This window comes from Petaurus breviceps, unplaced genomic scaffold (genome assembly GCF_028583685.1).
Source record: "Petaurus breviceps papuanus isolate PSGF00001 unplaced genomic scaffold, PetGlider_PUasm1.0 175, whole genome shotgun sequence".
NCBI lineage: Eukaryota > Metazoa > Chordata > Mammalia > Diprotodontia > Petauridae > Petaurus > Petaurus breviceps.
The window spans coordinates 31,529,921-31,553,674 of NW_027185764.1; the positions used below are offsets into that span (position 1 = coordinate 31,529,921).

Consider the following 23,754-nt stretch of genomic DNA (forward strand, 5'->3'; position numbering starts at 1 on the left):
CCCTGCTGTAGTCACTAGCCAGAGATGGTACCTTTTTTCATTTCCATATTTAAAGAGATAGACAGAGACAAAGGCAGAAGACAGGTATAAATCATTAGGGCCTGACGATAAGACAGAAGAAAAAGCACCAGGGAGCTTCAAAGAGAGGTAAAAAAAAGGGGGGGGGGGACTTTACAAGGTAAGATTTAAATATGAAATAGAAAAAAATTAACATGTTTAAAAGGCAACATTTAAGTGACTTTACCGTATGGCTGTATCCCACCTGACCATAAAAATGGAAAGCCACGGAAGTAGAAATGTGTACCCATAGCAGCCAAGGCTCAACGAGGCTCCCTCCTGAGCAGCCTGGTTCCAGCGGCCCGGCTCTCCTGCTGTGAAGGCACATTAGGCCCATGTGCTTCTTTTATGGGAATATTTACTGCACATGCCGAAGAGCTTATTTTTAAACTTCAGTAACTCAGCAACTTGGACTTTTTTTTTTCCTTAAGGTATCAAAAATGATTGGACCATAACATGAAACTGCTTACTAAATTGCTCTTACTTTTTAAAAAAGAGACAGTTTTGAGTTATAGAGCCACGAGAAATGACCAAACCAGTAAGCAATATTTTTGAAAGCCTAGTATGACCTTCGGATTCTTAAAATACAAGGCCTTTTTTTTTCTGCCTCTCCCACAAACTGCCGAGTTTTATTTTGCTGTCTGACTAAAGAGATGCTACTGCCAAAGAATCTTTCCAGAATAAATTCCAAGAAAAAATGACAAATAATAAAGATACATATCTTAATAGGAGTGTTGATAGACTAATAATGCCAGTTCAGTTTGTGAATATATCTTTGAGCTACATACTAGATTTTCCTTTCCTTTTATTTTATTTTTTTTGCTTTTTGGAGGGCAGTTGGGGTTATGTGACTTGCCCAAGGTCACATGGCTAGTAAGTGTTAAGTGTCTGAGGCCACATTTGAACTCAGGTCCTCCTGACTCCAGGGCTGGTGCTCTGTTCACTGCACCACCTAGCTGCCTCACTAGATTTTTCTTATTTTTCTACTAGATTTTTCTTGAGCAAGATAATTTACCTTTTCTTTTCCAACTGGTTTGGCTACAAAAGTTGAGAATGCCAAGCTAATGAGTTTTTGAATTCTGGTAACTGTATCTTGTACTACGACTTTAATGCCAATCTAAAATGAAAAGAAAAAAGAACATTAGTGCCTATCAATCAATCAATAAACATTTATTAAGCACCAACTATATACAGTATTAGACTGAAGCATTCAAAAACCAAACTGGCTATTCTTTTCAGCTTCGTTTTCTAAAATGTCCTATATCATGGTTCACTCTGACAAATACGCCAAGTTATTTCTCTAAATCACTGGTAAGCTGCTTGTATTTTAGCTCGTAAAGGCACTGGAAACAGAAGGGCAGGACATTTCCCAGGGAGCTAGGACACAAAGGGATTGATTCTTCCTGGGTCTGAAGGATGTAGAAATTTAACCCCTCAGGCATAAACTGGACAAAGATGAGGGCAGAAACAAGAAATGTCTGGGTTCTAATTAATAAGAAACACCTTCTTTGCAACCCTGGATGCCCAACGTTACACATCTGCAGAATTGTGGGAGAACTGGGCTCATTGTTCAGTGAATGAACATTTTTATTAGCTACAAATGATGGACATCCATTTTTGTGTCATCGTCATCATCATATACAAAACCAATCAACAGTCCAGTCTTCCTTTTTAGTCACTGGACTCATTAATACTAATTATACTCTAAAACCTCTGATTAGCCAAAATCCAACTAACCAGAACTCCCAATCAACCAGAAATCTATGTTATGTTGAAATCTTTTAAACACCAAGAAGTAAAAGAAATAAGTGCACGAAAGGTAGAGGGACTCCCCCTTCTTTGATGGGCTTCTCACAAAGCAGGAGGGTCTCATTCTTCTGTCTTCTTTAGTTTAACTTGAGCCTGCTCTCCTTTCTCTTTTTCGCTTTCCTTATGCAGACCATAAGCCCTTGAATCTCTGAAAAGCAAAGCAACTATACAAAGGTATTTCTGTGACCTCAGGGGGTTTAGTTTTTACTGGACATTGCAAGTGCAATATTCTATTGAGCATTCAAAGCTCCTGGATGGCTCTTTTTAAAATACCCCACAAACTGTAATAAGTACAAGAGACTACACTTGACAGTGGAGGCACAAAGGAAGAAAAATGAAACTATTCCTACCCATACAGATATAAAAACTTTGAGGCTTAGTACTTGACCTGGGCCTTAGAGGAAGATGAGAATTCTAAGAAGAGAAGAGTACATAGTTGAATTAGCTACTTATTTGTTTGAGATTGTAAAAGAAGGAAAGTAAGACCAGAAGTGACAGACTTAAGAGAACAAGGAGGGATGGGTAGACTTGATGACACATAAAGAACAAAAAATCAGGTTTGGGAGAAGTAATGAAGTAATGGAAGGGTAGGAGATCATAGTAAGAGAAAGGAATTTGCTAGTCCAAAGCCATGAAGATGGTGAAATCTCAGAGATGATCCCTAGATATCAATAGCTGAGCTAGAGAGAAGATGTAGGTCATTGTGGTTGATAAGTCTATTGAATTGGGAAGACAATGGGGGCAAACTGACTCAAGGAGATATAAAGTATATATTGAAGTTCCCAAGTTTTAGGGTAGGGATTGAAATATAATGAAAAACTAAACTAGGTACCAAAGACTTATGTTCAAATCTAACCTCAGATACCTACTAGCTGTGTGACCCTGGGCAAGTCACTTAACTTGCATTGACTTCTCAATTGTAAAAATGGGGATAATAATAGCACCTTCTCCAGGGTTGTTATTAGGATTGGATGCAACTATATTTATAAGTGCTTAGCACAGTGACTACACATAGCAAGTACTTAATAAAGGTTTCCTTGAGAGAGAAAGGAAAGTGATCTGGCTGGTGGATTACACAGTGCTTCTTAGACTGTGGGTCACAACCCCATTCGGGGTTTTGAAAAATTTGGCAACAGTAAAAAGTTTCTGAATGCATAATGACCAGAAATTAATTTTAAATGATTAATTAATAATTAATCCAAGGTGTTTCTGGCAGCACTTGCCAGTGTTGCAATCAAGGAATTTCACACAGCCTTCGTTCTGAACACACAACATGTACACTTTGCACTGTGCATGCCCTCAAGCCATGTAACACCAGCAAAAGCCGCCAAAACTCAAAAAGGGGTCATAGGCAGAAAAACCGGCATTACAGCAACAAGGATCTAAATCAGGTGATACAAATGGAAGAGAAGTTATAGAGTAATTGCAGAAGAGGGAGAGTCTGGAAGTGGACTCAGATAACAACCTTGAGCTCAAAAAGGATGAAATCTTTTTTTTTTCTTTTTTGCCTTTTGGAGGGAGGAGGGCAGGGCAATTGGGATTAAGTGACTTGCCCAAGGTCACACAGCTAGTTTTTGTGTTGAGTGTCTGAGGTCAGGTTTGAACTCAGGTCCTCCTGACTCCAGGACCAGTGCTCTGTTCACTGCTCCACTTAGCTGCCCCTGAAATCTTTTTTTATGATCTTAGAGAATTGCTTGGGATTTTGAGAAATTACACAAGTCATACAACTAATATGTGTCAGGAGTATGACTTGAATCCCCATCTTCCTACCTCCAAGATAAGTTTTCTATCTACTATCAAGCAATGCCTCTCTGTCCTGGGTTGCCCCATTATTTGTGAGACAAGGCAGCCTTTGGGTCCATAGATTGAGGTCATGGTGGATTTGCATTGATCTGGTTATGCCCTCTCACCCAGTTTCCATATTTGTGTGTCATTGACCTTGGAATAAAATTAAGCTAGTTAGCCATTGGATAGCTATCAACAGCTATGTGAAATGAGAAGAAAATAAGATTAAAGGATCTAAAAACCAGCCCAATGGCCCTGATGGCACACAGTAATCTGTTACTGGGATCTGGGGGTTGAAGCTAATGGATCTCTTGAGCTCAAGAGTGCTGAGTGAGGGGACTAAAGTTGATCCATGGGTCCGCCCCAAGTCCAGCACCACCTTTGTGAGGAACACCGGCAAGGCAAAGCAAACCAGGTCAGAAATGATTTGGTTAAAGCTCTCATGCTGATCAACAGTGGGATCAGACCTATGAGGGGCTGATGAACATCCAGTCTAGGTGACATAACACTCAGTCTCACAAAAACTCATCAATTAAATTAAAAAACAAAACCCCAGGGGTATTAGGAAATAGGTAAAGATTCTCTCTTCCCTGACTTTCCTCTCAAATGGTTAACTAGCTTAGCTTTATTCCAAAGTCAATTGACACACAAATATACATTGATGGTAACAATGGAAACTGGGTGAAAGGTCATAACTAGATCAAAGCAAACCCACCACGACCTTGACATAGCTATTTCTCTACTGGCTCCTTCAAGGCTTATGGGCTCAAAGACTGAATGAGGCACCAAAGGCTGCCCCCCAAAAATCACAAATAACGGGGCTATATCAGCATGCCCAGGACAGAGAAACATTGCCGTTAGTAGATAGAGAACTGATCTGGGAGGTAGGAAGATGGGGATTCAAGTCATATTCCTGACATATACGAGTTGTATGACTGTGTAACTTCTCCAAGACCCAAGCAATTCTCTAAAATCATAAACTGCGGAACCATTGCCAATCTCTCTTTATTAGGGGAGGTAGTTCCCTACACCAATGAAATGAAAGGTGCCAACAAAAACAAAGAAAAATCATTCAACTAGGGCTATTTTAAAAAGAGCTGTCAAATGCTTTGGATGCTCAACAGAGTATTGCAGTTGCAATGTCCAGTAAAACTAAACCCCCTGAGGTCACAGAAATACCTTTTGAATAGTTACTTTGCTTTTCAGAGATTCGAGGGATAAGGAATAAGTCTGCATAAGGAAAGTGAGAAAGGGAAGGGAGAGCAGGCTCAAGTCAAACTAAGGCAGACAGAGAATGAGACCCTCCTGCTTTATGAGAAGCCCATCAAAGAAGGGGGAGTCCCTCTACCCTCTGTGCACATATTTCTTTTATATTTTTTTATTTTTTGCTTTTTGGAGGGCAACTGGGGTTAAGTGACTTGCCCAAGGTTACATGGCTAGTTTTTGTGTTAAGTGTCTGAGACCAGATTTGAACTCAGGTTCTCCTGACTCCAGTGCCGGTGCTCTATTCACTGAGCCACCTAGCTGCCCCACACATATTTCTTTTACTTCTTGATGTATGAAAGACAGATCATTTCAACATAAAATGGAGATGATCTTGTTCATTAGTATCCATGGGATTGCCCATCAGTGCAGGTTTATCTTCTGGGTTTTCTAAGCATTTGTGTCAGCTGTATTATAGTAAAGCTATGATCCCATTAACTCTTCCTCTTCACCATGGAAAGATGAATAAGAAAAGGATCTATGAAGAGTAAGACAACAGAACTTAAAAAAAATGTAAATGGGGTCAGCTAGCTAGCACAATGAATAGAGCACCGGCCCTGGAGTCAGGAGACCCAAGTTCAACCGGCCTCAGATGCTTAACACTTACTAGTCATGTGACCTTGGACAAGTCACTTTAACCCCAATTTCCCTGCCTTCCCCCCTCCAAAAAGCCAAAAAAATGTAAATTTTATTTAATTTTCCCCAATTACATGGAAAGACAATTTTCAACTTTCATTTTTATGATTTCTAGTTCCAAATTCTTTTCCCTCTTCCCCAAAATGGTAAGCAACTTGATATGTTATATATGTGTGCAATTATGTTAAACACATTTCTACATTAGCTATGTTGTGAAAGAAGATACAGAACAAAAGGGGCAAAATAGGAAAAAAAAACCAGAGAAAGTGAAAACAGTATGCTTCGATCTGCATTCAGACTCCATGAGTTCTTTCTCTGGATGTGACCATTTTCTATCATGAGTCCTTTGGAATTGTCTTGGATAACATAATAGAACTTCTTACCTCCATGCTGGTGTTGAATGCTCTGTTGACTTTAGCCTTGATATTGATGATCTGTCCAACCCTAGTGAAGAAGAGTTAAACTTCAATCATCTAGGCATGGTTAATAACAGATCTGAAGTTTATACACATTCAGCAAAGAGTGTGTGGGCTACAAAGCAGTTCCATCTCGAATGGTGAGATCCTGGTGACAATGTCCATGCATGACAAATCAAGGTCAAGAGCAAAAGAAAAAAAGCCCTAATTCCACCATAACACAGCCCTCCCTCCAACACTAAGCATCCTAAGCCATCTGCTCAGAATGCCACCTTAGCCTCAGGAGGAAGGCTGTGGACAGCTACTGAGTACAAAATTAGCTCAGAAATATCTATTATGTTTTGACTATTTGCTAGTTGACTTACTTTAGGCTTTCTATGCTATTGTTGTTTGCCCTTCATTTTTTTTTTTAAGCAATTGGGGTTAAGTAACTTGCTCAAGGTTACACGGCCAGGTGTTTCTGGGTGGGTGCTAAGTGTCTGAGCCCTGGATTCGATTCCCAGGTCATCCTGACACTGGAGCCGGTGCTCTTACTTGCTGAGCCACCTGGCCGCCCTTGCCCTTCATTCTTTAAGAGGACCAAGGACACCACTGGGGTGACATGTTGACTTGATTAAAGTGATGCAGAGCTGTGCAAAGTCACTCTCTCCTCTAGGGCCATCAAAGTCCAGTAGCAGGACAAAAGTCAAGAGTGATAGCCTGGGATGCAATGGATAGCTTTGGTTCTTATAAATTAAGGTCTTCCCCAGGCCTCAGTTTATCTCAATTCTTCTGTTTATGTTATAAAATTTAATTGAATTCAGTTCAACAAGCATTTATTTAGCACCAACTGTGTCCAGACACAGTGTTAAGCACTAGGGATAAATAAACAAATTAAGTCTAGTTTCTTCCCTCAAGGATGAAATGACATTTAAAAAACCCATATAGAAAGTCTTTTACTCTTTCATATCTCTCCCTTCATTTTTTTCTTTTCCTCACTCACTGTCTTCTGCTCTCTCTGTCTGTCTCTCTGTCTCTGTCTCTCTCTGTCTCTCTTTCTCTCTCTGTCTCTGTCTCTGTCTCTCTCTCCCCCTCTCAGCTTGTTTTATCAATGTCTGATCCACCATAATTAATTGGCTAACTCATGCATTCCTGAGGGTATGTTAGAACACCAGGGCAGAGGAGAAGGCCTAGGGTAGGACAGGGTTGAGCTGATTAGAGAGAAGAGGACACAGAGAGAAGGGGAAAGTCATCTTCCCTTTGACAAACTTTGTTTCTAAAACTCAGGGACTTAGAGAGTGGAAAGTGGGAGTTTTCTAGCCACAGGAGGGCAGAAGAACCAGTTGGTCAGAGCCTCTACCTCAAAACAAGACACAGTTCAGGCCCTCAGGGAGGTTAAACTCTCACAGGCAAATAAGATTAAGATAACACTATTTTATTTAAAAATGAAATTACAAAAAATAGATCCTGGGGTGAATATATGTTTGTTTAACATTTCAAGGATATGCCATTTCTTCAAGATGATTACTTTTTCCACAAAAACAGATTGCAGCCCTTCTTTTAGTCAATTGTCTTCAGGAGTTTCTGTGGCTAATAATTTATCTCCTGGGACTAAATTAGTCATAAACTTCTTCAGAATTACCTTCACTGATTGTTCAATGACAGAAATATAGTATATCACTGGATATATCCTTGAAGTCTTTCTATGTATTCCATCCATCCATCCATCTGTCCATCCATCCATCCATCCATTCATCTATCCTTCCAAAATTCAGATAGGCATAGGAGCCCTGAGGATGGCCACATTTCCCAGACCATCAGTCCTTCTTCCAGCCTAGGTCTCATAGTCATTAACTAGGAAATCAACCCCATCGAAGGGGCCAGTCATCCCTGCCAACTGTCAGCCAATTGCCACACACAGAGCAGATGGGCTCTCTTAGGTGAAGCAACAAGGCATCCTGAGGGAGAGGCAGGAGGCATTATGTGCTGGGCAAGTCAGGCCACCATCACCACCTTGACCACCATCTCCTCTCAGACAGTAATAGAGACAGCCTAGGATCCTGAATCTAAGAGCCCTGGGAACAGCAATGCTTCTAGCCCAGTGCCCTCAGCCATCAACTTGCGAAGCAAGCCCTGTGGCTGCTCCTGCAGGGGCCACGGCCATAGCTACTGAAGACCCAGTGACGAAAGGGCTTGCCACCGAAGTCCCTGGCACTGACAAATGTTTCTACATCAGAAACTGATATCAATTTATCAATGGAAATAAACATTAAGGAGGAGACATTAATATCTGCTTTGTTGCTGAACTCTAAGGACCATGGGACTTTCCCATCTGGCTTTCAGCTAAAAACTTCTATGTGTTGTCTCTCCAAAAGAATGAGCTCCTTGCAAGCAGGGGCTGTCTTCCTTTTCTATTTGTATCTTAAATACTTAGCATGGTGCTTTGTACATGGTAAGGGTTTAATAAATGTCTCATTCATTAATTCATGCATTTATATACTTTTACTATTAATTATACTTATTAAATAAAGTTTTCTATTTCCTGTTCTTAATTTAAGAGACAAGCAAGTTGAACATTTTACTTTTCTTTGAGGAAAATAAAACCAAAACTAAGTTATTTTTTGTAAATGGCACTAGATTGATTTTTTTTTTTCCTGTAGGTCAGTGGCCCTTCATGGAACAAAGGTTCCCCACCCTTGCTTTAAATAGCCCCAGAGGAATTCTGCAACACACACATGAAATGTCACAAAATGGCAAAACCAGAGATCACTAATGAGGTTATGACTGGAGTGAAAATAACAGAATTTAGAAATGAAAAAGATACAAAAAATAAACCATGGCATCCCCCCAGAAGGTACATGGCACTCATTTTAAAACTCCTTTTGCAAATAGGTACATTCCTCCTGGAAAAAGAAAATGTATAGGCATGTGAAAGAGGTGGCATAGATCCTCAAAAATAAAAACAAACCATTTAATGCAGCCTTAGAAAATCTGGGTCACTCTAATATCATTAATGACTCGACGAACAATGACATGGACCCTCTGTTGTATTACTCATTGCCTGTAATTTCACACTACTCCACACAGGCAAATGCTGTTTAGAAGTGATGGGGTTAAAAATCAATTCCTATCTTAATCTGGAAGCCAATCAGTACTACTTTGGGATTAGTTTCTGTCCTTGGGTTGTTTTATGTCTCTTAAGTAAGTATAAAAAGAGTTAAGCAGCACATGGGCAAGTTCTTATGATGTAGAAGTTAGTCAATTTCTCCCAGAGCTCTGGGGTGGTCCAACCTTAGCTCATTCTGATCCTGTTACCCGTTCTGCTCCAAATCTTCACTGGCTTCCTATCCAGGGTTGTTGGGAGCATCAAATGAGATCATATTTGTAAAGTGCTTTCTTAATGCTATGTTATTTTTATCATCATCATTACCACCACCATCATCATCATCAACATCATCATCATCATCATCATCATCATCACTGTTCTTAAGTCAAGTTAAAATTCCTCTACTTGGCATTCAAAGCCATATTATTTCATGTCATTCCCCTCCATGTGTTCTAGACTTAAGCAAAATTAAACATTTCTCTGCTCCTGGCATTTGCAAAGTACGCTCATATTTCTGTGCTTTTTCTCAAGCCATTCATTGTCTCGGAAATGCCCTTAATTTCTCTTTTCTCCTGTAAAAGTTCTCCCCATCGTTTAAAGCCCCACTCAAATGCCACTTAATGGGCTAGGAAGGCCCAGCAAATATCCCTCCCTGCCTCACCACTGATAACAACCTACCTTAGTTTTGTAACTCTCTTAAGCATTTATCACGTAATAATGTGCTTTATGGCTAAAAATTCTAGTTTATAATTTTATAGATATAATTACAATATATCATTATAATATATATAATTCATTATTTTATAAAGAGCAAAATGAGCAGAACCAAGAGAAATTAAATTTAAATCAATATAAATTAAATTAAATTAATTTATTTAAATTAATTACATTTAATTTAATAAATAATCCCTCTAATAATACAATTTAATAATAAAACAATAAAAAACAGCAATATTGTTTTAAAAACAACTTTGAGCAACTAAATCATTTGACTATTATAAATACCCAAATTAACTACGAAGGACTTATGAAGGAAGACACTATTTGCAACCAGAAAAAGAATTGATAAATAGATGTATAGAATGATCTTACATACACACACATACACATTTGTGCCTAATATAGCCATCTTTAGGGTTGGGGGGAAGAGAAGGAAAAAAAGTGGAAAAAAATTACTTGATAACTTTATTATATATTGAAAAGGAATAGTGAGTTATACATAATAGATTCCCAGTTTCATGTGCAATCATCTTTTTATAATTCTACTGTGTTATGGAAATGCTTGTGTTATTTCACAAATTAAAAATAAATATTTTTAAATGCTGGTATTTTATCTTCTTACTTGATTTTAAGCTCTTTGAGGGCAGGGACTCTTTCTTATCTAAATTTTGTATCTTATGTGCACTGCAACAAAGTGTCCTGAACACAGCAGTCATTTAACACACATCTTTTGCATTATACTGAATTGTAATTTTTTTTAATGTATCCGGTTACTTTACATGGTTGCTACATTTTTAATTGTTCTGCTTGATTTCATTTCCCTTCATCTCCTGTAATCTATTGTCTTAGTAGAAGAGTTGATGCCAATTTAAACTTCCTGGGAAAACCTAACCTTTGTCAAGCAGAACACATCTAATCTCTTTTCTATTGGTTGGGACCTTCAAATGCTTGAATACACCCATTATCCCTTCCCCTACTTCTCTACTCCAGGATTAACAATCCTAGTTCCATCAACCAGTCCTTAAAAGATCTTTCATCATACTGACTGTCTTCCTCCAGATGCCCTTTAGTTTGCCATTGTCTTTTCTAAAATACGATAGGTAAAATAGAACCCAATATTTGAGGTGTGGTCTGACCAGGACAGAGTACAGTAGGATTACTGCCTTCCTAATACTAGACTCTACATATCTTTATGCAGTTCAAGACCACATTTGATTGCTGTTAGTGAATCACACTATTGACTTCTATTTATAATATCATTTATAATCCACTAAAATGTCCACTGCAATCGTGGTCCTACATCTAGTGCAATGGATTATTCAGACTGTGTAAAAAAAAATAATCCCTCTAATAAAAATATATTTAAACACCTCCATCACCATCCCCATCTTCTAGTTCCAAGTAAAAGGCAATTCACCAGGTGATAAAATCAGTCTAGGAAAGTAAAAAACAAAAGCAAGAAACTAAAAACAATCAACAAAGAGATTCCCTGGGGTCTCAGGAGACCTTTATCTGAGAAGATAAAAACTGTTTATATATTCTCCTTGCTCAAAGGGCCCATACCTGGGTCCCCAATCAAGCCACCTGAGGGAAAAAAATAACTCAAACTGCCCCCAGGTTCACTCTCATCATAAACTGGCAACGTCAGCAATTAGTGGTCGGTAGGGGAGGGCTGCACTCAAGACTCCACTTTCGTCCTGGCCCACGACATTGTCAGAACAATTGCTATCTAGCCATGTCTCATCCATCTTGGACTTGCGAGGTTTGTCTTTTGTACCCAAGGGTAGGTGTTTTTTTTTTTACTGTATCCTTATTAAATTTAATCTTATTCAAATAAGCTCAATGTTCTAGCATGTCAAAATATTTTTTGGATCTTGACTCTGGCATCTGACTCGTTGGTTTTAGCTCCCAGCTCTGTGTCACCTCTAAGTCTAATAAGCATGCCATCTTTGCCTATGTCTAGGTCATTGAAAAAATTGCAAAACAGCCCAGGTCTCTGGAAAACTCCACCAGAGACCTTCTGCCAAGATGATAATCAAGCCATTATTGACTACTGTTTAAATAAAAAAGTAGGTGAAAGGTGTGTTCTTTGGAAGATAGTTATTGACAATATATTAAAAATAGTTTTAAAAACTTACTGTTTCTGTATTTCCTTAGAAATAATTTTAGGTATCATTTTAATTAGAGTAAAAGGGCCTGAGAGACAGATGATGAAACAGAGACTGCTGACCCAAGCAGAGGTGTGGGCTGCAGATCTTGACTCTGTAGCAGCTTTTCAAAAGTGCAATGGGATGTCTTGGGAAGTAGTTAGTCCTCCATCACCAAAGGTCTTAAAACCAGGTATGTCATAAAAGGAATTTCTGTTGAGGACTGGGTTGGACTCAGTAGGTAACTTCCCAGGTTCTTTCCAACTCCTGAGAGTCTGTGAGACAAAGGAGTGGGTTGAACATATATATTTTATATATTTAAGTATTTCCATACTGATGTGGATACAAAGATGCCCTGAGGGTTAATATTAAGGGTTGTTTTTTCAGTACCTCATGAGGCCCCCTGAGCCTGATGTCCTGAAGTCTCTTCCCTTACCTTGGAATACCATAAAACTTCCCCCTTATCCTGAACCATAAAATTGATTGTCTCCCCCCCCATCCTGGGTCATAAAATTTCCCCTGTCTCCCTTATCTTGTGACATCCATCTTTCTTATCCTGTCCCTAAATCTCCAACCCCCATTAGAAACCCTAAAATTATACCATCATCCTACAGGCTGTATAGTTTTCTGTCTATATAAGTTTGGTGCTTTTCCTATATCAGTGCCTTTGTTTAGCCCCTTGCTAAATCTCAGGCCCATATGCTTTTTTGTCAATAAAGTTCCCATAGGCTAAAGAGAAGGTCTAAGTTAAAATCTGAACCAGCTCTCCCAACTCTGACCTCAACACATACTATTCTGGAAACTTGCCTAAATCAATTCATTTGACTCAACCATCAAACGTTTTGCTACAGCTCCTTGGTTAAAAAACTATTATAAAACCCGAAATTAATTTGTTTTTCCAGCACTTAATAAATATTGATTGATTGTTTTAGAGAAGGAGGTATAGGCCAGTGGAATGAGCCCTGGATTTAGAGTTTGAGTTCCTGGGCTCAAATAATTCTTAGCAGCCGTTTGACTTGACTCTAGTCACTTAAGTTCTTTGGACATCAGTTTTCCAATATGGAAAATGAGGTGCTTGAGTCCAAGCTGAACTCTGAGGCCTTTTCTCACTTGGAAATTAAGTGAGGGAAAAAATTACCATTGCTACTGAGGAAAATTAATATTATGCTGTATCATTTTATATTTAATATTAATGTGTAATATACCCTTTCCTGCCAAATCCTCCCAGCTCACCCCTACCCCCATCCCCCAAACTTTTAGCCTAGTTCAAAAGGGACTCCTCCCAGCCTGAATTGGCTGAGGAATGTCCTTACTTCCAACCCCCAAGGCTCTGGACAAGGACTCTTGCTTTGGCTTCTGACTTAGGCAGAAGCCAGCTTGAGTTAAGGCACCCACCCTGCCAGGGGGGTGATTCTTGAGTCCTTGCCTCTCCTAATTAAAGTTTGGGGTGAATTGGTCTAAAAAAAAAGGGAGAGGTGGGGGAGACGAAGATGGCTTATGTTTTCTAACCAAGGTTGCAGGAGGTAGCGTCCCTTGGGTGTCAGAGGGGGATGTGAGCAGCCATATCTGAAAGCCAGGTCCTTTCTAGTCTCTGCAGATTGGTTCTGAGGATTAGTCCTGCCCCATAATGGTAAAGTAATAGGGAAGAGCTGAGATCTATTAGCCCACCTCCTCATTAAAATGTTCACCAATCAGGGTGGCCTTCCGTTTGCCTGAGGTGGGCCAAATTATGTACTGTCAGACCAATCAGAAGAAAGACACACTTAAGTGTATGAGACATTGGCCCTTGCTCAGTGTCTTTGGCACAGAAAGAGGCTAACCATAAAATGCCCCCCCCCTTTTTTGTCTTTTTGGAGGGCAATTGGAGTTAAGTGACTTGCCCAAGGTCACACGGCTAGTTTTTCTTTGTGTTAAGTGTCTGAGGCCTGATTTGAACTCAGGTCCTCCTGACTCCAGGGCCAGTGCTCTACTCACTCCCCCCCCCCCTTTTTTTTAACCAGGTTGCATGCTCCTGTTAATAAAGGATATCTTGGTGAGAGAACTGCCTCAGTCTGCCCTTTGTTGAATTCCAGCCTCCATACTACTCAGACTCTTCAGTGCTTACCCAACAATTTTATAATGAAATACACAATTAGAGGGAGTTTGCTTATTATCATTCATTATTTTTATTAAAGAAAATCAATCCTGAAGCAGCCAGTTTTATACCACCAAAATGTATTCATGAATGCTTGGAGATATTTTTCATCAAAGAAATGTAATTAGGAACTTGGCTTTATATTGCAAATAAGAACTAAGTTTCACTGGGTATTGAGTTTTTAAAACCATTTAAATGAAGTCCAGTGTAACTTACTATGCTGATGACTTGTCTACTGCCTTCAAGTGATGACTACGAGGCACTTACCTGGGAGCCACTTCTGGAATAAATCACTGAGAACCAGGCAAGAGGGTGAGCAGAATTATATGCCTTACCTGACTGTCTCTTCAAACTGTATGTCATCCATTGATGCTGTTACACAGGAGACTCCAGCATGTTTTTCAGCTTCAAATCAACAGACAAAAGAAAGGATTGTTATATCCGATGTATTTCAGCATGAGAAAACAAATAAAAACTGAAATGAATTCATGCTAGCTGGTTGCTCCTCATCAGTCCTGACACCTCTTTGGGCACATTTCTGGACTGCCGGCAGCTGTTCTCTTGATCTATGAGTTATGTTTAGACTGCACGGTATCTTTACTATTGTGTTGGAGGGTTCTAAATTTATACAAGTGTTGGTTTCTGCATTAACACAAGTATACAGCTCATCAACCTGTTTAAATGGAAATTTTTATTGTCAGTGCCAAATTTATAAATTCTATCAACTAACATATATTCCATCAAAGCAGTGTGGTATAGTGGGTAAAGAATTGGCTTCAGATCCAGGAAGGCCTGGGTTCAAATCCTGCCTCTTACACATGGTGGCTTATGTGACCCTGAGTAAGGCATTCAACCTCTAAGGACTCTAGACACCTCTGAGCATGGATTTCTGAAAAGCTGTGAACCTACATTGGTAAAGGAAGCCTCTTTATCTAAGAGTTCCTTGTATTGATGAAATAAAAGGTCTATTTCCTATCAACTGCCTTTTTTAATTTCAAGGAAACCACATTTCCTTGCTTTCTCTAGCCCTTTCTCCCCTCTCCCCCATCATTGACAGCTGACAGCATTTCTCCCATTTTGCCACTCTCAGCACCCAGTAACTTAAAAGACCCTGATCATGTAACAACACAAGACAGTCATCAAGCATTTATTAAGAACCTACTGAGTGCCGGGCATGATGTTAAGTGCCAGAGATACAAAGGAATCAAAAAGAGTCTGCCCTCAGAGAACTCGTTCTCATAGTAGAGACAACATGAAAATAATTGTGTATATACAAGATATATAGACGCATATAAAAATGCTTCATATACACCATTTCTTTTGATCACAATGACCTTGTACACTACAGGTGTTATTGTCCTTATTCACAGATGGGGAAACTGAGGTTCATGGTCACACAGCTAGTATATGTTAAAGGTGAGATGTAAACTATTGAAGTCCCAAGCCAGGATTTTATCCACTTTGCAACACTGACCCTTAAAACCCAATTCAGAGAGGGTCTTTTCAGCTCTGGAGAACTTGGTACTGGGTACACAGTGAGTAGTTAGTGAGACCTTGCTGATATGGTAGCTTGACCAAACTAATATTCTTCTACATTCCTGTAAGGACTTGTGATTTCACCCCTGTGAGAGCTCCCTCCATGCTTTAGTGGATGGTTTAATGCATGTCAGTGACCAGACTGATGCATTATGTGGTGGCCAGTCAGCTGGTACCAGAAGCACTTAACATGCTTGGTCCTTGGATGACAAGTACATTGACTAACACATAAAACTTTCTAGCTTAGCAGGACTGGCTGCACCTCGAACATCATCGGTGTGGCCTTTGAGAACCCATAGTTACAACCATACCAGGATGAAGCCTCAGGGTAGGACTTCAGTGCCATCCAACTATCTTTTACATTAATAAGGTTCCAAGGGAAACAGAAAAGAGGAGGGCCTGTGACTATCCTGGTTTCTGTGCTGCATTTGTTCAATGCTGTTGTATTTTCAGGGTTGTCCTTTTATATCTCCTAGGGGCTTTAAAGCAAAAGATCAAGTGCCCCTTTGGTAAGGATTCTCTGCCTCAGTTACATATATAAAAGCAAAGTTTGTTTAAGGGAGTAGAACATAAAATTGCAAACAGACTGAACGGATTCACTTTTTAGTTCAAAAACAACTTTTCATCTGAATTCTGGCTTTCTCCCATATCACCCAATTAGCTGAGATAGAAACAAAGAATTATATTGCATTTGTATTCTTTTAGAAAGGGTTCCTTTCTTTCCACCTTTATATTTATCAGTGGGGTCAATTCCAGTGAAAATGAGAGAGGAAATATTCCTGGCATACTGCTGCTGGAAACAGAGGTATTCCAAGTTACTGACCTACCTGCTTATCTCTGCATACAGTGCAGGCTGGGGCTACAGACAGGCCAACAGCCAGATAGGGTAGGAAAAATCAACACGGCTAAGGAAGAACTTGCAAAGACCAACTCTACCACTACATGAACCATGGTGAATTACTGGACCCAGTATTATTTCATTTAGTATCCTCATCAGTCCCCAGGGATTCAATGATCATTTCTGTGCAGATGACTCTCAGATGAATCTATCAATCCCTAAGCTCTCTCTAGAACACCTGGCTCACATCTCCAACTATCTTTTCTTGGATATCTTGAAGCAGATGTTTCATATACATGTTAAACTCAGCAGTTCCAACATCACCGAAGTCCCTAGATACCTGCCCTTTTCCTACTTTCCCCATTACTGCTGAGATCACTACTAGTCACTCAGGCTTGTGACCAGGGTGTCATCAGTAACTCTAGTGTCTCTCACCCCTCATATTCAATCTATTGCCAAGACTTGGCAGCTAGTGGTTTCTACCTTCACAACATTTCATGCCTATACAATTGCAATAGCCTGCTGGCTGGTCTCCCTGCCTCAAGTCAAGCCCCACTTCAAGCTATCCTTCACTCAGCTGTCAAACTGATCATCCTAAAGCATAGCTGTGATCCTGTAACCCCTTGACACTCAAACTGCAATGGCTCCCTATTACCTCCAGTACCAAATATAAAATCCTATTTAGCCTTTCAATACCTTCATAACCTGGGCCCTTCCTATCTTTCCAATTTTCTTACACCTTATTATCCGCATATTCTGTGATCCCATGGCATTGGGTTATTTGCTGTTTCTCAAACAGGGCACTCTGTTTCCCAACTGAGATTTTTCACTTTGTCCCTCATACATAGAACTCTCTCTGTCCTCATTTCTGTCTCCAGGCTTCCTTCAAGTCTCAGCTAAGGGTTGTAATCCCACCTTCTGCAAGAAGCCTTTCCCAATTTTCCTTAATCTTAAAGCTTTCCCTCTGAGATCATTCCCAATGTATCTTTTATCTCGATTGTAAATAGTGGTTTTTTGTGTGTTTTGTCTCCCATTAGAATGTGTGTTCCTTGAAAATGGGGACCTTGAAAACAAACTTTCATTTGTATCCCCAGGGTTTAGCACAGTGCCTGGAACATACTAGGTGCTTGATGACTTGGGAAATAGTGAGGAAACATGGCTGAAATAGAATACCACCTGGGAATATTAAGAAATGATGGGAGACTAATGTGAAAATATGTTTGACAGGAATGTATGTGTGGAATCCATATCAGAGTACAAGCCATCTTGGGGAGGAAGAGGGAGAAAATTTAAAACTTATGGAAGTGACTGTTGAAAACTAAAAATAAATAATATAATTTTAAAAAAGAAAAAAAATGATGGGAGAGGTAGGATGGAACAGGACTTATTAAAGGCTTTGGAAGTCTGGCAGAGTACTAGGTAAGACAGAACCATCATAGATTCTTGAGGAATGACATGATGAAAACAGTATTTAAGGAATATTAATTCTCAAACAATCAAGAAGGATTGGAGAGAGGAAAGATCTGGGACAAGGAGAATAGTTAGAAGGCTGGTGCTGTTAAAAAAAAAAAAGGAAAAGGACCCACACGTATAAAAATTTATAGCAGCACGTTTTGTGCTGGCAAAGAATTGGAAATGGTGGGGGACATTCATCAATTGGGGAACGGCTGAACAAGTTGCAGTATGTGATTGTAATGAGTACAAGGATGAGCAAATGGATTCCAGAAATACCTGGAAAGACTTACATAAACTGATGCAAAGTGAGGTGAGTAGAACCAGGAGAACATTAGGCATAGTAACAGAAACATTGTACAATGATCAGCTCTGAATGACCTAGCTCTTCCCAGAAATACCACCCAAGACAATTCCAAAGGACTCATGATAGAAAATATCCAAAGAAATATCCATATCCAAAGAAAGAACTGATGGAGTCTGAACACAGATTGAAGCATACTCCTTTCATTTTCTTTCTTTCTTTTTTTGTGTTTCTTTCCTTTTGTTCTGTTTCTTCTTTTATAACACTACTAATATGGAAATATGTTTTATATGATTGCATATATATACCCTATGTCAAATTGCTTACCATCTCGGGAGGGAGGAGGAAAGGAGGAGAAAATTTTGAACTCAACATTTTATATAAAAAATGAATGTTAAAAATTGTCTGTACATGTAATTGGAAAAAGTAAGATACTATAAAATAGAAAGCTGTTGCTGTTACCAGTTGTGAGGTGATACAATCATATGATTTAGAAATTAAAAAAAAATACCTGGGATATTATCTTAGTCCAACTCCTTCATTTTACAGATACAGAAACACAAAGCTATTAAGTGACATGGCCAAAGTCACCCAGTGGCAGATTGCTAATTCTAAATCTGGTGCCTTTTTCCCACTGTACCATAAGTGCTAAAGGCCTGGTTTAGAGTGTTGACTGTGAGGCTAGACAGGAAGGGATGAAGGTGCGGAGGAGACACAGAGGATGAAAGAAGTCAAAGACAGCTCCAAGGTTTACAACCTGGGAGGCTGGAAGAATGCTGATGCCTCTGACAGAAGTGAGGCAGTTAACACTAAAGCTAAGCTGAACATATTAATCATCCTTTAATGATTCAGAAGACAGTTTGGGATCTTGCAGTGCCTTGGGACCCTCATTATGAACATCAGTTATCATTGTGCTCTGGAGTGTTTGGCTGACAGAACAGCTCTTCTTCTGCCATCATTTGGTCCAGCTGTCATAGGGCATCCCTCCTTTCCTCATGTTTGGCTATTTTATTGGGTAAAATGATGTCCCCCTGTGCACATAATGACAAACAAAGAGATAATGTGGTACCATGGAAAGAGAATAACCTTGAGTCAGAAGACCTGAATTTGAATTCTGGATCTGTTACTAAATAATCCTGGATGTATCACTTTACCTCCCTGAGACTTAACGTATTCATCTGTGGAATGGGCACACAAAAAATTACACGTACTACCTACAATACCTTATGTAACAGAGTTAAGTACTAAATAATAGTTCAAATCAAGTCAACATTTATTAATCTCCTGGTTTGTACAAGGACTTTGTAAAACTCCAAATGACAACTGGGTGACTCAACGGATAGAGTGCCAAGCCTGGAGTCAGGAAAACCAGAATTTAAATGTAGCCTAGGACATTTACATGTGTCCTGGGCAAATCACTTAACCCTGTTGGCCTCAGTTTCCTCATCTGTAAAATGAGCTGGAGAAGAAAATAGCAAACCATTCTAGTATCTTTGCCAAGTAAGTCTCAAATGTGGTCACAAAGAGTCAGACAGGACTGAAAACAACTGAACAATTCTCTAGAAAAGAGATGTTATCTCACAAATAGGCTACAACATGAGTATTATCCTTGTTCTCCTGAAGGCGTGCCATTATGGAACTCTCTTTTGGTCATAGATCTAGAGCTGGAAGGGCCTTCCAAGGTTATCACATCCAACCCACTCATTTTACATATATGGAAACTGAGATCAAGGTTAAGTGATATGCCCAAGGTTACCCATGGAGCAAGCAATAGAAGCAGGATTTGAATCCAGGTCCTCTCACTTTGAGTCAGTGTTTTTTTCACTACACCATGAAAATCTCCTCCATTGTTGTTATAACTATTATTAATGCATGGAATTGCTGCCTAAGACTTGGACTCTTTTAGATCCTGAGTCTCCCAGTGTGGGAAATCCAAACAAAAGATAAGTGCTTTTGGCGGGTAGTTGTATTGGTGGCAAAACCCTTCCCTCACTTTGCTTTTCAATGACTTCACTATGGTGATCCAAGGAAATAACATGAGCTGAAAAATAAGTCTAGATTTTAGCATAAAGGCAGACAAGTGCCTTGTTGATAGGTCACTTAGAAATGGGATCCGAAACTAACCAGGCCAACTTTCTGGTAACTCAAGGAACTTGCCTCCTTGCTTTAGAGACCTAAATAACAATAACATGTGTTGTGGTGAAGATCCCAGGAGTAGCCATAGTAACACTGGGGGTGCAGTTGTCAAATACAGGGTGGTAATTTTTGAACCTTGTCTTTGGCTCTTTGGCTTCAAACACACTCCCCTTACAGGCAGCCCATGAAGCTGGTAATATAAAGATTATCATCCCAATTTTACAGATGAGGAAACTGAGGCAAAGAGAGGTTAAATGACTTGTCCAGGGCCAGACAGGTAGTAAATACATGAGGCTGGATTTGAACTCAAGTCTTCCTGATTCTAGCCTGGCACTCTACACTTAGCTGCCTCATAGATAGGACATAGCTGACAGTGACAGAACCAGGGCTCAACTCAAGGTTGCCTGACTCTGGGTCATGTGACTTGTCCTGCTGCCTCTCTACATGTGATGTGACATTGAATTCTGTATCTGTTTCTATATAATCCTGGATGTATCACTTACTTCCCTGAGACTTAGCTTATTCATCTGTAGAATGTGCACACACATCAAACCCCATATGACATTAGAAAACTAGAACTCATGGCTCACATCTGCCATGGTTTGGCAAAAATATTGGATTGTGTATCAGATTCTCTTCTCACTTTGTCACTAGATGTGTGAACTTGGGAAAATTACTTGACCTCTCTAGCCTTCAGTCTCCTCATTTGTAAAATGAAAGGTCTGGATTCCTTTTCAATTCTCAAGTGTTGTCCTAAGATACCTGCACTCATACATTTGCCCTTGCGACTGGAGGTGAGGGGTTTGGGGTACAGGAGGCCCACCAAGTATTTTAAAAAGAAGCTAGAGGATGGGAAAGCCAATTTGTCTACATTGCTAGTTTTCCCCTGGACCCTATGCCCTGAGAGTTGCTAAAAATCATAGAATGTTAGAACCAGAAGGGGCTTTAGGGGTGATTCAGCCCACCCCCCCTCATCATACAGATGAGGAAAGTAAAGCCTAGGGAGGAGAAGTGATTTACCCAATTAACAATAAAGTCAGCAAGCACATTGCCTGGAAAAAGCATTTGTGTGCTCTGCCCAAGGCATTCCTGAGCAACTCTGTGGAAGGCAGTGAGGAAATCTGACTGAAACAGAATGCCACCAGGAAATATTAAGAGATGATGGGAGAGGTAGAATGGAGTCCTCAAAATGGGGCAGAGTGCTCCTGCTCAGGTAAGCCTCAAACCTAAAATATACACACATATGTGTATATATATTATATAACATATAATACGTAGGCTTTTACTTACCACAAAATAAATACCTAACTGCTTCCAATATAATTTTCTGGAATAAATACTTATAAACAGTATTATTTAAGGGTACCCCTTTTGACTCTGTTAACAATCTAGAGTAATTAGTTGCCTCCAAAATGAAGCAGGTTCAATGTTTGATGTGAAATTTCTCTGAATATTTGCATTTTCTGAGCATTTTGTATAAATAACTGTTGCACATCCCCTTCATTTGGATGTGTATGAAGGTTAGAGGCGGCAGAGCCCTGCCCTTCTGGTGACTGAAACCAAATTCAGGGCTGGGCTGGACACCAAAAGGTCACAGCTGGGGCCACCAAGAGGTCGCAGCTGGGGCTGGGGGAGAGGGGGAGGCTTGTTTTGCCTTCTTTTTTTTTCAGTCTTTGGGAGATTGAATGACCACGCCAAAGGTCACTAGGAATGGAATTTGAGGCAGATAGTGAGGGTTGTGGGAGAAGGTGTGTAAAGGCAGTTTAACTTTCCGTACCGCCCTCCAGAGATAGCCAGGTAGACGCCAGACCCTGAGGGGGCTCCAACAGATGTGTCCGTGTTCCTTCATTTCCACCAGCAGCAGCGCCCACTCTCCCTCCTGGCCGGCTGAGCCTCCCTCTTACCTGCCAGGCTGGCGGTGATGTCTATCCACTTTAGCAGCTGGCCGGCGCTCAGTTCCCCTCGGTGGTTGGCGTGAGAAGGGAAGATGGGTTGGCACATCTGGACCTCGGCGGCGCCGCCCAGCGGCCGCTTCTGGGGGTCCGGGGGTTCCATGCTCAGCTCCCGCGGGCTGCCCCAAAGCTGGCTGCCCCACAGCTGGCTGTCCCAGGAGCACAGAGCCGGCTCTCCCGCGGGCCGTCCGGCTGTCGTCTGCGAGGCTCAGGTCATCTGCCTAAATGCCCAGAGCAGCGCAGACTGACTGCGTCCTGGGTTTCAAAGGGCAGTTGGCGCGTGCAGTGCTGGCAGGGATGGTCCATCCCCCGGTCCTACAGCACCCGCCTCTTCCTGGCCAAGGGAGCACCTGTGTCAGCGGGGCATCTCTGAACTTCCCGCGAGGAGCCGCGTTTAGGGCTTTCCTATTTTGCCCCCACTATAGATCTCAGAGGACAAGTCCTTGCAGAGAAAAATCAGTCATAAGCAATTAAATAAATGCTAATTCTAGGTCTGGCCAGGGGAGCCAGGGGCAAACGAATTAATTCTATTAACTTAATACAGAGGGAAGGAACTAGACCAGGGGATGGGGAACCTGAGTCCTCGAGGCCACATGTGACCTTCCAAGTCCTCAAGTACGGCCCTTTGACTGAATCCAAGCCTCACAGAACACATCTGCCTAATAAAAGGATTTGTTCTGTAAAACTTGGACTCAGTCAAAAGGCCACACCCAAAGACCTAGAAGGCCTCAATGGAGCAGGTGCCCCACCTCTGAACTCGACCAGGGGAAAAACCTGCAGAGTAAATGGTGTGTATTGGGGCCACTAGTAGACTAGACCTAGGTGGGTGGGAGTCAGGAACTCCCCTTAGTAGCTGCGGGTCCTGGGCAGACCACCCCACCTTTCAGTTTCTTCGTGGTAAAACGAGGGTTATAATCGCACCTACTTCACAGGGTTGTTGTGATCATCATATGACACGAAAAAGGTGCTTTGTGAACCTTAAAAAGAGCTACATGATAATAGGTATTATTAGCTATTAAAGACAACAACATGTACATGAAAACAGCATGAAAAGGCAATAGAATTCTGATTAGTTTCAATATCCAGTTTTGTTCCTGGGGAACTGATAATGACTACATCTTTCTCCAAGAAAGTTAGTGGACTACGGGTCCAATCTGTTGCATATGCTGGTACATAGTAAGTGATTAATAAATGCTTGATTGATTCTTTTTAAAAAAAATTTTTTTTCTTTGATGCAAAGGAGGGTTAAGTTGGGGGAGAGATATGCTGGGAAATTACTTTTGTGTAAAAGCAAAGGCATCGGTAAAACAAACAAAAACTAATATAACTTTAAGCTGCATTATTAGAAGCACAGTGTCCAGAATAATCAATTAAGTATTACTTAATTATTACTTAAGTATTAATTACATAAACATTAAGTAAGCATTAAGTATTACTTACTATTGCTTAATTCCTATGTGCCAGAAATAGGCATCTAAGTGCAG

General features: G+C 40.4%; 1 protein-coding gene across 1 annotated transcript in view; it reads right to left on the bottom strand.

Annotated features, from left to right (window-relative positions):
* ACOT12 (acyl-CoA thioesterase 12) overlaps nt 1–22,442 on the bottom strand; it is a 78,848-nt gene extending 56,406 nt beyond the window's left edge. Inside the window, exons 1-4 of the mRNA XM_069085036.1 lie at nt 22,223–22,442; nt 14,388–14,457; nt 5,934–5,994; nt 1,073–1,174 (exon numbers count right to left, since the gene is read on the bottom strand). Of these exons, the coding sequence (XP_068941137.1) occupies nt 1,073–1,174; nt 5,934–5,994; nt 14,388–14,457; nt 22,223–22,373 (384 nt within the window). The 5' untranslated portion in view covers nt 22,374–22,442. The remainder of the gene's footprint in view (nt 1–1,072; nt 1,175–5,933; nt 5,995–14,387; nt 14,458–22,222) is intronic.
* Nucleotides 22,443–23,754: the final 1,312 nt, after the last annotated feature.